The sequence below is a fragment of the Neophocaena asiaeorientalis genome, unplaced genomic scaffold (assembly GCF_003031525.2).
Source record: "Neophocaena asiaeorientalis asiaeorientalis breed wild unplaced genomic scaffold, Neophocaena_asiaeorientalis_V1.1 scaffold340, whole genome shotgun sequence".
NCBI lineage: Eukaryota > Metazoa > Chordata > Mammalia > Artiodactyla > Phocoenidae > Neophocaena > Neophocaena asiaeorientalis.
In genome coordinates this window covers 3,904,581-3,919,687 of record NW_020172733.1, presented here as the reverse complement: position 1 = coordinate 3,919,687, position 15,107 = coordinate 3,904,581, and the positions used below count along the sequence as shown (strand labels likewise).

At 35.8% G+C, this 15,107-nt stretch overlaps 1 protein-coding gene across 1 annotated transcript in view; it reads right to left on the bottom strand.

Moving 5' to 3' along the window:
* Positions 1-4,107: 4,107 nt before the first annotated feature.
* Positions 4,108-15,107, bottom strand: part of LOC112396666 (transmembrane protein 117) — a 317,352-nt gene continuing 306,352 nt past the window's right edge. The window contains exon 4 of the mRNA XM_024740450.1: positions 4,108-4,209. Within this exon, the coding sequence (XP_024596218.1) occupies positions 4,108-4,209 (102 nt within the window). The remainder of the gene's footprint in view (positions 4,210-15,107) is intronic.

Sequence of the window (15,107 nt, the reverse complement as noted above, 5' to 3'; positions counted from 1 at the left end):
GGAGGGAGATGCGAGAGGGAAGAGATATGGGGATATATGTATATGTATAGCTGGTTCACTTTGTTCTAAAGCAGAAACTAACACACCATTGTAAAGCAATTATACTCCAATAAAGATGTTAAAAAAATAAAAATAAAAAAAATAAAGACGTTTCCCCATTAAAAAAAAAGACAATAATTGTTTCTTGATTAGCTCTTGAATGGTCAAAGTTAAACAACCTTGTTAGACTTGAATAATAACCATGAAACTCAAAGCAGGAAAACCAGCAGCATCTCATTTGTTTCTCAGTCAAGAATAAAGTTAATCATGATCAAAAGATGCCCACCCAAACCATGAGAGCACTAGATAAAGTACTTTTTAAAAATATAAATATACTAATCATCAAAAAAACCCACATAATTTTCTCTGTGCAACAGAGTGGAATTGAAGTGGACAGTTGTACACAGATGCACACAGCAATGCGCTATGTTTTCCAATTTCCAGGCATCTAAGTAATCACAGACCACAGTTTTTACCAAATGCTTTGCCACTATAATACCTGTATTACTATCTTTCCAGCCTTCATTAGTTTTCTTGCCATTTGCTGTCCAGCCCTCAAGACTAAAATTTCTGCTTTCTGCTGTGACAGCACTCCATTTCCAGGGATCAGTGACTGGATACATCAGGATAGGCTGATTTATGTTGCAGTATCAAATAATCCCCCAATCTCAATGGCTTACCATTTGCAGAGGTATATTCCTCGCTCACACTACATGTGTTGTAAAGGATGCTGGGCTTATCCAGGTCATTCAGGGAACCTGAATGACAAGTGCTCCAGCTAGACACAAACTTCCACAACGGCTACCTAGAAAGGAGCCCCTTTCAGTGCTTCTCGCTGGCAATTAAATGCTTCTACCTAGAGGTGACACAAGCCTCTTTCACTCACATTTTAATTGGTCTAAGCAAGTCATGTGATCAGAGGGGGCAGAAAGGTACAAACCTCTCGTGTGTCTCCAAGGCAAGGAATTGAATTATCCAGGAAGCCCTAATGACCACGAGCTCTCCCAACTCCTTCCTCCACCAATTCCCCGACTAATCACAGAAGAGTGTCTTCCTTATTTTTTAAAAAGTTGAGCCTTTGGGAAATATCCCAAGATGCTTCCCCTCAAAAGCATATAAATTGTGTCTCTAGAGAGTAAATAAAGTGGGGAGATAGAAGCTAATATAAATATCATACTACTTATTTTTTTTATGTCTACGTTTATGTATACATTTACTTCAGACACAGGTGAGTGAAAATGGGTATTGGTAGCCCCTTTGGAAAATAGAACACTATATGGCATTAACCTAGGATTTTGATTTAAATTTTTATTCTTTTTAATTAACAAAAGGGCTGGGAATGGGGCTTTGGAAGGGAAGTTCTAAAAATAGTCTGCCCTTTCCCATTTAGTATTTTCAAATCAACCACAATTTAGTCTCCTCCCAGGCATAAAGGCCCATGTGTTATAGCAGACTCATCTTTGCACAATTACAGAAAGAAATAGGAACCATCCTTTCCAATGTAGAGACATCTATCACTAAGAATCAGAAAGAACTTAGCCACACAGTTGTAAATGAAATGAAATAGTTTCTGACAGGCATTTGTGAGTTAAAGCAGCTACACTTAGGTAAAGGTAAGTTTACTACAACAAAATTGCATGTTGTACTGTTTAAACTCATAATCACATTGCAATGTATAAAAGCTTTCCTTTGCAAAATTTCTTCACCACAGATTTATTACATGAATATGTCTCTCCTTAACTAGGGTAAAACCAAAAGAAAATACCTCTTTTTGAGTGGGTGACACATAGTATGTAAATACTATCTTTTACTTCATTTAAAACCTTGCCAATGATTTCTGTATTTTTATCTCTTAGAGCTAAAAAAACAAATGTCCTTTACACTTGCTAAATCCCTTTTATCTGAAAAGTATGAACAAAAAGGGAGATTTTTTGCTTCCCACATAATTTCCATGTTCAACATTTTGCATCAGATTTTTCTTTTTTAAAACTATGAATACTGTTGTCAAGATAATCTAACGGTATGTAATGGATAAAATAGGAAAAAATATGTTCAAAGCGGCATTTAAATTTTCCTCCAGTTGTTTTATGCTCTCCATGATTTGAAATATTACTTCTGAAACATAACCATAAAAATCATCTCTCAAATATATTACCTAATAATCAATAATTTTACAGAAACAATGACTACAAGAATAAGTGTGAATTTTAGTTTGCTCTCCATTTAAGAATATTATCTATTTGTCAGTGACTAATCAAATTATTTTACAACATTCAAAATACGCTTTAGATTATCCATTGGGACTGTGTTATCACATATGTCAAAAATAAACACACTTGTATAAACAGAGATTGGTAATACATAGATTTGAGTAATAACGTTCAAGGAAAATGTACTAAGATGATTAAGGAGAAATCTAGTATGGATTCCTCTCCTCTGAAACAACAATTGCAACTAAGAGTAGCTAATGACAACAATAATAGAGGCATTCAGATATGCATGGCTCATCTTTGCAAATGATATACGTGTGACCTTGGTAACTGGCCACATTGAACAATAATCAATGGGCTGCCTTCGAAGATACATTAAATGATACAAAATATCTGTAAACATAGTAAGTAGATATTTTAAAAGAGAGATGGTTCATAAAGACTTTTAATATTAGAGTTTATCTCCTTTTAAATTATGGTTCTTAAAACCCCTGTACACAATTCTATAGGGTAGAATGATTTCCCAGAATCTCACGTTCTTGTTTAGCACCATTATCTAAACAAGGATTAAGGATAATCATTTGGAATTTGCACACCGATGTATCCTTTGTTTTTCTAGAGACAGTCTAATATAATGCTTAGTAACTGGGGCCCTGAATTCAGAGACCTATGCTTATAATAATAGCACTTACTTACAGGGTTATCAGGATTAAATGAGTAAGTTCTTAGCATAGTGCCTGGAGCAAAACATATCTTCAATGAATACTTGCTAAAATTATAATATTACGTATTATTTAGTCAAGCTACATGGGGAACTTACAAACAGGAAACAATATGAAGTAAATGTGCCATAAAATAGGCCACACTTGACTCTGAGGCAAGTTGTGAATAAACATCTACAAAATCATATTCATTTTTACAACGTTATTGAAAAATCTACTTTTTGTTTACTTGCTGTTAATTGAGTTCAAAATGCCATACATCTGAAGCAACATTTAGTGATAGTGCTAAAGCACAAAGATAGCTTAGAGTGTATATTTTCCCCCAAGTACTTAGTGACCATGACTTTTGTAGCTTGTACATGAAAAAAAATCAACCCTCAGAGTTAGATCCAAGAATAAACAGACTTTTTTTTTTTTTTCATTTTGAAAGGCAGGTGAACAGAATGCAATTTAGGAAGCACAAGTCATCATCAATTAAAAGGCTTCTGGGTGTTAATGTAGATAACTTTTCATACATCGGGTTGAATCACTGTCACACGGCCTGGTGGAAGTGCCCTTCTTGCTGTCTCTATATTCCTACCATTTCTGTCTAAGCTTCTTCAGATATACATAAATAATGTTGACTCCACAAAAGACAAAGTTCCATAAGACATGGATTGTTTTTTAATTGCAATGATTGGGCTGGAGAGCTAAAGGAAATTATTGGTACAAAAAGAAGTGCCAAAGAGCCAGATGTGGTCTGTAAAGAGGTTCCTTCACTGTATGATTTCTTCAAAGCAAAATTATATCCTGTCAAATACACTGGAAATTCAGTACTCACTGGGGACATTTTTATACCCGATTCCATTGATGAAACTTATAGCTTATTTTTGCTGACTCAAAAACCTACTTACCTCTGGTAAAATCTTATTCGCTTTACTATATTAGTAAATGTATCTCTTGTAAATGTGTATATGCAAAAATGTGTAAGCAGAAATTAATTGATAAATAGGATAATGGTTTTCATCATTTTAATGGAGCACAGTGTCCACTAGAAGTGCCTCTCTAGATAGAATTTTATATATCTAAAGAAAACGAAATCTACCCCAAGTCCTTGTGAATGAGGCAAGACATATGCCAATAAATGAAACAATCTCTTACCAGAATAAAATAATCCTAACATTTCCTTTCTTCCAGAAAGCTCTTGCAGATTTTCCCCAATCAGGATAGGGCTTGTCCTGAAGCATCATATCAGTGACCTGAAGCAATGAAAGAAACTTATTTAGCACTTTCAGAAATCTTCCATTCAGGTTTAAATATGTATATAATTCACATTTTGTAAAGAATAAAATATGTATGTATTTTAACATTAGAATATATGCAGAGATGAAAATTAGAAGAATATGCTTTAGTTAAAAGTTTTAACAGTTCATTTGACTTCACATAATGAATGAGCATATTTAAGGCTGTTCAACGTATCAAATAGTGATATTTTTTAAAAAAACATCAAGATTACCTTATCCAAGGAGGCATCTTTAAGATACTATTAACTTCTCCATAGAAACAAAAACATAATAAATAAAATGTCATATTCTTTTTAAGTTTGTCTAAATCAGAAACTCCAAAATTCAAACATTTCCTGATGTGTCTAGATTTTTACCTATATCACTAGTCAAAATATTACCTTCCTTTCTCTCCCTTTTTCCCTTCAATGATGTGTGAGATATAAGACATGAACCCTTTTTATGGCATATTATTCTAATTATCCAGTATTGTTCCAAAAATGTTCCACCTCTTTTTCTCAGGTGCACAAATCCTGCCCGTCTTGGGTAAAGTCACATCACCACTGTGATGTTTTCACCATTCCCTCCAACTGTGGGAGCCTGATTCCTCCAGTTCCATTTTTCTTTCTCAAGATTGCTTTGGCTATTCAGGGTCTTTCGTGTTTCCATACAAACTGTGAAATTTTTTGTTCTAGTTCTGTGAAAAATGCCATTGGTAGTTTGATAGGGATTGCACTGAATCTGTAGAATGCTTTGGGTAGTACAGTCATTTTCACAATGTTGATTCTTCCAATCCAAGAACATGGCATATCTCTCCATCTGTTTGTATCATCTTTAATTTCTTTCATCAGTGTCTTATAGTTTTCTGCATACAGGTCTTTTGTCTCCTTAGGTAGGTTTATTCCTAGGTATTTTATTCTTTTTGTTGCAGTGGTAAATAGGAGTGTTGCCTTAATTTCTCTTTCAGATTTTTCATCATTAGTGTATAGGAATACAAGAGATTTCTGTGCATTAATTTTGTATCCTGCTACTTTACCAAATTCATGTGTCCATTTCTTCCAGGTTGTCCATTTTATTGGCATATAGTTGTTTGTAGTAATCTCTCACGATCCTTTGAATTTCTGGGAAATACTTATCATATTTTCTAGAAGGAAGCAATCTGCTGCTATATGACCAATTATCACAGCAGCATGTTTTGGAAAAATGACATTCAAGGACAAAGGATTTTCTCAGGAAAATAGCAAGATGAGGCAAAAAACATTTTTTCTGATGCCAGACAGCTGGTCTTTTTCACTCCCAGCTCCAACTCTTTAAGTCATATCATCAGATCAATGTCAGGTCACTTGCAGCTAAATTGGCAGGAGCAGAGACAGTCATTAAAGGGATGCATTCAATAAAGAAAAATCCAATTACCTTCTGCATTAGAGTAATCAAATTCATTTCTGGTGTTGGTCAAGGACAGTCTTTGTGGGAATACATGCAGGAAAGGGGGGACTGAGGACAATGCAAAAATATTGCTGTGTAGCATAAATACAATGTGAAACTTGTTGATGTTTCACTCCAGAGAAGATTATTAGAATTTGAAATTGCTGGTCTTTCTTTCTAAGCTGGGAGATATTTGTCTAAATCTTTGAGTCTCACAATCCTTCCCTTCTCCTTTCCTCTCTGCTAGGTCTTTGCAAAAAACTCAGAACTTCATTACGCCCCTTATGCCTTGTTGGCAGTCTTTCTCAGTAGAATATAAGCTTATCTTGGGGCTTGAGTATAGTACAATCTGAGCAGGAACATGCATGTTGAGATTTAAAAGTCAGTAAATGATCATAAAAGCAAGTGATCTCTACAGCAATCTAAGTGAAAACTTCGCTCCTCTGTGAGTTTAGCCTATATGACATGGTGGTAACAAGGGCAGCAAGAAGATACAATGGCATTGGTAATATCTGGCATTTGCTAGAGAGCTTCATGGATTACAAAGCTCTTAGATGTATTCTTCTTAAGAATTGTTGTAGCAACTTTATAAAATAAGTCATTATATCCTGCCTTTTGCCCATGGAGAAAGAGAAGTTAGTGAGCAGGGTCACACTTCTAATGTACTGTTATGTGCACCAGCTCTGGGGCCAGCCTCCCTGGCTTCTAATCCAAGTTTTGTCTCTTACTATTTTTTTGATTTGGGGCAAAGTAATCAACCACTGTGGCTCAGTTTCTTATTCATCATCTATAGGCACACAATACATGTTAGCAGGTGTTATAATAATTATAGATGTTTACTGTTGATGTCTATCATTCTGCTTCCTGTGACTGTGTTGAATAACTGGATTTGGAGTCAAAGGGATTGACAATCAGTCTCATCTCTTCCATAAAGACAAAACTATCATATATTGAACCGTTAGAAAGTGACAAAGATACAGTACAATGTTAAAATACATTACAGATTAATTTGCTGTGAAAAATCAAAGGGAAGGGAGGTCAGTAGTCCAACTGTACATGTAGGTACTCACATGTAGGTACTACATATAGTTTTATGTTAAGCATGTGATATTAATAAAAAATACTGATTTATTAGGATACAAGGTCATAACATAATAACAACAGTAGCTACATAGTGCCTCTCTTGAGATAGCTATTATGCAGTGGAGTATCATTTAAGAGAAATAGGTGCTATGCCATTAATACACGAGCATATACATTAAGGATATTAATGAACAAACGTACACATACAATTTTGCAATGCTCTTTTACAACTTTTCTCTATTTAACATATATCTTGAACATTATTATATTTACATCAGTACCTGTAAAATTATTTAAATATTTCTTCTTTGTTTCATCTTCTATCCTACATTCTTATGTGCATTTTACTGTAATATAAAAGGTTTCTATTATTTCTGATTATTATCTTTATAATTAAACTTCATTTAATAGATGTATTTTATTATTTCTGTTGATTTTATTTATTCCCTAGTATGAGCATTGACAAAATTATTTTTCTGCTTCTTCTCCCTCTGCCTTCTCCCCCTCCATCACCCTATTGTACTTATTATATTATTTTTCCTATTAACTTTTTGACTCTTTGAATATATTAAGTCCCTATTTTATTTATCATCTTTAAATGACACCTTTTCCCCTCATCTATAAAAGATGTGAACTTCAGAATATTATACTTTTTTACACCATATATCATTTCTATGTTTTTATGGTTTGGGAATACCTCTATATTCTGGTCTATAATCAGAAGCCATGCATTTCTTTTGACCTTAGTTCAAATTGCCTCAACAATCTTTTCCAGTACTACTGCTGGAGTTTTTCCACTACTTCCAATGCCTGAACTTTTCTCTATAACATTCTTCCGGAAGATTTGTGAAAACAATGCAGCCTACAACCAAATTGTTTATTTTCTTTACACATGACCAGTAATTAGGCTGAGTATAAAGTTACTGAATCACAACTGTTTTCCTTAGAATTGAAGGCATTGTTTTACTTTCTTAACACTGTTGAGTGATGCCAAGAAGCAGTATCAGAAAACTGGAACCAGAAAACTTTTTTCCATCTTTACGGGTGAAATGATTTTTTTTTTTTTTTTTTTGCTGTACACGGGCCTCTCACTGCTATGGCCTCTCCCGTTGCGGAGCACAGGCTCCGGACGCGCAGGCTCAGCGGTCATGGCTCACGGGCCCAGCCGCTCCGCGACATGTGGGATCTTCCCGGACCGGGGAATAAACCCGTGTCCCCTGCATTGGCAGGCGGACTCTCAACCACTGCGCCACCAGGGAAGCCCCGTGAATTGATTTTTTAATTGCTTGGATGCCCACAGTATTCTCTCTCTCTCTTTTTTTTAGTGTAATAATTTTGCTAAGTTTATTGATTGCTGTCTGTCACTTTTCTAGGCACAATTTGCCCTTTAAGTCTAAAGATTCACATGTTTCTTTATTCTATTAAGTCTTTTGGGAATACTTAACCATTACTTTACTTATCCATTTTTTTAGTTCTATTTTTTAGAGACACAATTATGCAGATTCTGGGTTTTTTTCTATCTTCTATGTCTACACCCCTTTTTAACTTTTAATTTCACTCACTCAGTCATATCATATCCCTTACTATGATTTTGGGTGTGTTGACTAATGTTTGTGGAGATTCCAATTTGACCTTTTTTTCTCTACATTTTTCTCTTCTGCATTCCTTTCCTGAGCCTACCATCTCTTGTTTCATCTTCTACTGTCTCACACCATCCTCTCTGCATTCTTGTATCTTTGCTTTGAAACCTTATTTTATAAAGACAATGATTTCATTAATTTTTTTAATTCACTGGGATATTTTAATCAAAATTTTCCTCTGGCTTGTGGTATCATTTTTCTGGTGGAGGGTTCTTCACCTGTTATTGGATTTTCTTGTTATTTTCTTCCGCTTTTATTCTTAATGACAAAATTCTCATACTGGTTCCTTTGGAATGGATTGCCTTCTGAATGATGTGAGGTTTTCCCTGGACTAGCATTCTGTAAGAGGCTCACGTTGAGGGGTGACAGGGCCCACTCCCAATCAGAACACCCCATCCCCATTATTTCAGGCCTTTCAGGGAGGGCCACCTACTTTGGAGAACTGTTCTTTGCCAACTTGGCCTGAGATCTGTAGTCACCATATGTCCTCTTAGCATTGTCATGAAACATACTTGACAGTCACTACATTTGGCAACCCTCCATCATAGATCATGCTTCTGATTTAGAGATGTGATTTAGTTAGAATCAGATAAAGTTAAAGATAAAGTTAGAATCTCTGACACTTATACTCCACACTCTTTTAGTTCATTGCCCAAATCGTCCTATTTTAAAATGGAAATTCTGTATTGTTATTTAAAATGATTATTAAAAGCCTTTTCATGATGACAGGTATTTTGGGCAATTTTGAGGCCATACCATCAAAAATAATTACTACATCTGTGATATACTTGTCTCCTTGTTTTAATAGTATTCATTAGATGACCTAAATAGCATTCAAAGCTAGTTTTTATTTAACGCTATTTTAGATTAATGCCTTTCCCAAATACAACTTTATTCAAAACAAAATAATGAAACGTAATATGAGATTTTGTAGGTATTTGAACATAAGGTAATTTCAGATTTTCTGAGAGATTATTCTGAAGAAAAGCTTTGCTTCATATTCAGCATATGTGTAATATAAAAAGGTAATTAGTTTATCTGGCTACCTATATTATTATATAAGTGAATTTTGAAAAAGTGTTTAGTTAATTGAATGATAAGTATTCTGTAAGAGCATTTATAATTTTCATCTCGTAAAGATAATAGTGCTAGGGGCTTCCCTGGTAGCGCAGTGGTTGAGAGTCTGCCTGCCGATGCAGGGAACACGGGTTTGTGCCCTGGTCCGGGAGGATCCAACGTGCCGCAGAGCGGCTGGGCCCGTGAGCCATGGCCGCTGGGCCTGCGTGTCCGGAGCCTGTGCTCCGCAACGGGAGAGGCCACAACAGTGAGAGGTCCGCGTACTGCAAAAAAAAAAAAAAAAAAAGATAATAGTGCTAATAGTTTCCCAATTTAATAGTGTCTTCCATCTCATGAAAATTAGATCAAAATATGCCATCAGCAATGGATGATTTTCATGGATTTCTACAATTACTTTTTAAACACTTGGATAAAGGTCCTTATATAATTGTTACTCTGACCAAGATTTGTTTTTTGTTTGTTTTTAGTTCCTTGTCCAGTTAAGAAAGTAAATTGAGATTATTAGTAATGTACGGCCCCACAGCTGCAATATTCTTTTCCTGACTTTATTGATGCCACTTTTATTTAGATTTCATTGAGGCATATCACAGGTACACATTAATTGTACAGAATTCTTTAGATGGAATTATACGCCAGTAACTGGCACTTATGAAGAATGAATAGGCAATTAATGCCAAATTTTCAATACCAAGCAAACCCATATTTTGGTAGGTGTTTTGAAATTCCCTATAGTGTTCATTCAGGGACAGGATGGGAAGTTAACAAAGTTCCTTTAATTTGTAATAGCAAACTTTACTTTTGAGGGCTTTAGCTGCCCAAAGAATTATGGTTCAGGACACAGTGATTTACCAATAGCCAAAGCCAATATCAAAATGAGAGAATCTTCACATACCCAGGCCAAGAGGAGAGATTGCTTATCATTATGAATAACATGAGCATGACAGTGAGTAATAAGTCATTGGTCACAAACCAGGAAATGTCAGCACTTAAGCTGGAGAGGAAGAAAAGATGGTGAGCAGGGCTCCAGTATTTCTTTAAATTGTTCATTTTACTTCTATGCTTCCAAGCAGATTGATGGAAAGTCCTTGTTCATGCTGCAGCCATATATCCCCAAATTCTTCCCAATGTCATCAAAATTATAGTAAGAAGTCTGACTCCATTTTTTTTTTTTTTATATTTGACTGCTGACTACTTTTAAGCTTCACCATCCACTCTTCTCCTTTTGCCTCACATATGGGTAAGTTGATGAGAAAACCCTAGCACTCCTTCCCTTGGCATCAGCAGGAAGTCCAAACCACGAGCAGGAATTCTCACTCCAGACCCACCCCAAATCCACCATAAAAACCCCATGTCAGTCTCTTTTTCTGACTCCTTCAAGCCATTTTTGGCCCTGTTTGGGAGCCACCATGCTCTCTGAGAACCTTCATTATGGGAGGAATAAACCTTTCCATACTCTGTTGGTGCAAGTGTGGCATCATCGCTGTCAACACTTGAACAAATTTGAGATGGGGTCCATCCTACTTCTACGGAACGGTCACAACAATAGCAAACTTGACATCATCATGACAAGTAGAGAGTTCTTTGTGATTTTTTTCTCAGGTCTACTTTGAGATCCTAACTTTTTGTTATGGAATCTTGGCATCTTCTGATACAAACATATTCTCATCACCAAACAGCAGTGCAAAAGTCTTCAAATGAACTGAGATACTCCTAAGAGATTGTCAAGGAAACGTCAATGTATTCTTGAAACTCTAGTTCCATGCATCAAAGGCTAATATTATATAAGACAAAACCTACCTAAGTGACTAAAATGAAAAACAGTAACAACACCAAATGAAGATGAGGGTGTGGAGAAATTGTGGGAGACTATCTCCCATATATTCCAGGAAAGTGAAATGTTACAGAAAGTGAAAGTGAAATGTTACAGAAACTCTGGAAAACAGTTTGGCAGTTTGTTATGAAACTATACATCAATTTCAACACATAGTGCTAGGGGCATTTTTCCTATACATCAATTTCAACACATAGTGCTAGGGGCATTTTTCCTACACAAAAATAAATGTATGATAACACCAACATCTGTACACAAATGTTCATGTCAGCTTTATTAAAAATAGCCCCAAACTGGAAACAATCTAGATATCCTTCAGTTGGTGGATAAATACATGGTTATACATCTGTGTCATGGAATAGTACTTAGCAATGAAAAAGAGCAAACTACTGACACATACAACAATTTGTATGAATTTCCAGAGAATTATGGTGAGTGAAAAAAAAGTCAATCCAAAAGGTCACGTACTTTTCAAATCTATTTAGATTACATTTTGAACAGACAAAATTTTTGAACTGGAGAACAGATTAGAGGTTGCCAGGGGTTAGGAAATAAGGTGTGGCAAAGGTCAGGGGGTGAATATAGTTGTATAAGGCAGAATGAGGGATCCCTGTGGTGATGGAATTGTTCTGTATCCTAACTGTGGTGATGGATACACAAACATACATATGTGATAAAATGGTATAAAACTAAAAACACACACACATACACACATACAAATAAGTACTAGTAAAACTTGAGAAATCTGTATAAGACTGGTGGATTGCGCCAATGTCAATATCCTAGCTGTGATACTGAACTATGAAGTAACAGTGGGGGAATCTGGATAATGGGTGTATGGGATTTCTCTGTAGTATTTCTTACAATAGCACATGACTCAGTTATCTCAAAATAAAAGTGTTAATTGAAATTTTTTATAAAAAGCTGATGTGGTATAAACCCTTCATACAAAATAGGGAGGAAGTAAAAGCTCCCAGCTCTAGCAACAATATCCTGAATGTAAAGGGAGACTCTGCAGAATGCAAAAGATTTAAAGTGGTTGAATTAACCCTGCAAACCTACTCATTATCAGAATATAAGCTCCATGATTGCAGAGATTTTGTATATTTTGTTCACTCTCTGTCCCCATCCTCTAGCATTCTATCTAGTACACTATAGGGTCTCAGTCAACATTATTGAATGAATGAATAAAAGGATAACTGGATGAATGAGTAAACAAAGGGAATCAATAGGAGCATGGAATGCAGAACAGACCAGTGGGGAAAGCTAGGATAAATAGTATTAGTCCAAAGAGCTCTTTCAGAATTCTCTGTTTAGTGGTGATGATGGTGCTAATAGCGGCAGTAGCGGTAGTGGTGTTAGGAGTGTAGTACATGGATGGTAGAATATTCCTTTTCCTCCCAACCCCGCCCCTTCACCTCTTGGAAAGGTAGGAAGACACAGGAGGTATACAGTTAAGATTCCAAAAGAGGTAGAAGTGGTCTTTATCAATGTCTGGAAAAATAAAGAAATCAAATACAATTTCAAACAAGGATATTAAGTCTCAGATGCATGCTACTCACATTATCCATGTGCATAATATATTTGCTTTATTATGAATTTACTTATAGATGAACTAAGTAAGGACACATAGCAATCCCCTACTTTAAAGACAACAGTAGTACACTTTCATATGCTTTTTTTGTGGTGTTGATACATTGTATAACTCTGGGGGGGTAGTGTGTGGTGGCCTCTGGACTTGCACAGTACCCAGCCTGTGCATCTTTATGTAGTGGTCCTGTTTTATTGGTATCTCTGCATTCCTTGTAGCATAGCATTATTTTCTTATCCTCCCTTTTAGGTCACTCTATATGGAAACGAAGTCTAAATGCACTTTTTGACACTAAGGAAATACTGTACTGTACAGGACAACGCATATAGTTTTTCTCCTATCACTGCCACCTGACCCCCACTACACACACGGACACACACATACAGTCAGTCTTACAGAACAGCACTTCCAGCTGAGTCAAAGAAAGAGCCGATGGTCAACCAGCATACTCACTGAGGTACATTAGCTGAGCATACAATTAAGTAAATGGAAAATACAGATGAAATTTTCCTAAATTACCTAGGGATGCCTTGAATGAATTGCTACAAGAAATATCTGAAAATCACTGGCAAACATCTACTGGTGAACATTAAACCTGGAATGTATTCTACGCTTTTTAGAAGCACAACCAGGATTTCATAAGGCATGAATATTAATGCACCTGCTTATTATCTCCATTGATAGCCTACACTGCTTTTGTGATATGTTGCACCTTATTGCTGGATCCCTACTGATTTACAAAGAGTCATGGACTGTTTTATTATTAAGTAAGGAGATTGGGCATGTTTCAGTATATAGAAGCACTTAAAAAAAAAATACCTGACTTACCTGAATACAGAAATATACACAATCTAAAAGTATCTTCCCAGGCAAGGTCTTCAGAGTTTCAAATAGTGTGTTAACAGATGCAGAATAAATACAATGTGCCCTAGTACAATTTGCTGTCTAGCACTTTGAATTATAATATAGAGTAAATGGAAAGAACTAGAATTATTACTGATTTTGCTGAACAAGAAGCCAGCAGAAAAATATTTAGACTATCTTCTGCCATGTTATTCCTTATGAGTGGCTAAATTATCAAATGACAGTAGCTTAATATTACATGGTTAAGCATTTATTTTTGTTTTGTGGCTTGAAGGAATAAGCAGTTTTCAGCATCTATACTTTCCTTATTTTGTTAACATAGATAAGAGATTGCTACTAGAGAAATTAATTATACAAAATAGGCCATAATATGGTAGCTTTGTGACTGTACATATGAATGGAGGGCCAATAGAAAGACATATAAAAGATGCTTTCAGAAATGTGATTATAAGAACCATTATTCACCAAGCAGCCTTAGAACACAGAAAGGGCAAACATCTCCTTAAAGGGAAAATAAATCTCATTTTAAAGATCTCAGCATTCCAGTTTCTGAGTGAAATGCCTAAAACATGCTAGCTCTAATGACAGAATCAATGGAGTTGGCTCAGTCTCCCAGACCCAGTACCACTATGTAACCTGCCATACTGCTTGCATGATATTTATTAAAATGTTTTAATCAACTCTGAAAGGTGACAAATCCAAATCTATAGGCCAGTGGGTTGAAAAGAACTGGCTTGTCATTCCTACTGCTAGTAAAAAGTAAGTTCAAGAAAAGGCTGATAAATCAACCATCTGACATAACCACCTTCGTTCTGTTTTCAAAATTTGAGAGATTATCAAGTAAGGCAACCACCAACTAACATACCTTATAAATTTAAGCATTATTTCTATGTTATATTGGTGTCTGATATAATTATAACACTATGGAATAAATGTTTGGGTGACATAACAGCAAGCTCAGAATTCAAAAGCAGTATCCTAAATATGTATCTTTGCAGTGGGATTATTATTTCAGCATTCAGTGTCTAAAACTAAATATTTTCATTTCAAATACAAGTAAAATGTAGAGCATATTTTAAAAATTAAACCTAGGAAGTTGCATTAATCAATATGTTTTCTGTCGTTTTGTTAATATATCACAGACATCTACATATTCAAGATGTTTTGGGCTTCCCTGGTGGCGCAGTGGTTGAGAGTCTGCCTACTGATGCAGGGGACACGGGTTCATGCCCCGGTCCGGGAAGATCCCACATGCCGCGGAGCGGCTGGGCTCGTGAGCCATGGTTGCTGAGCCTGTGCATCCGGAGCCTGTGCTCCGCAAAGGGAGAGGCCACAACAGTGACAGGCCCACATACCGCAAAAA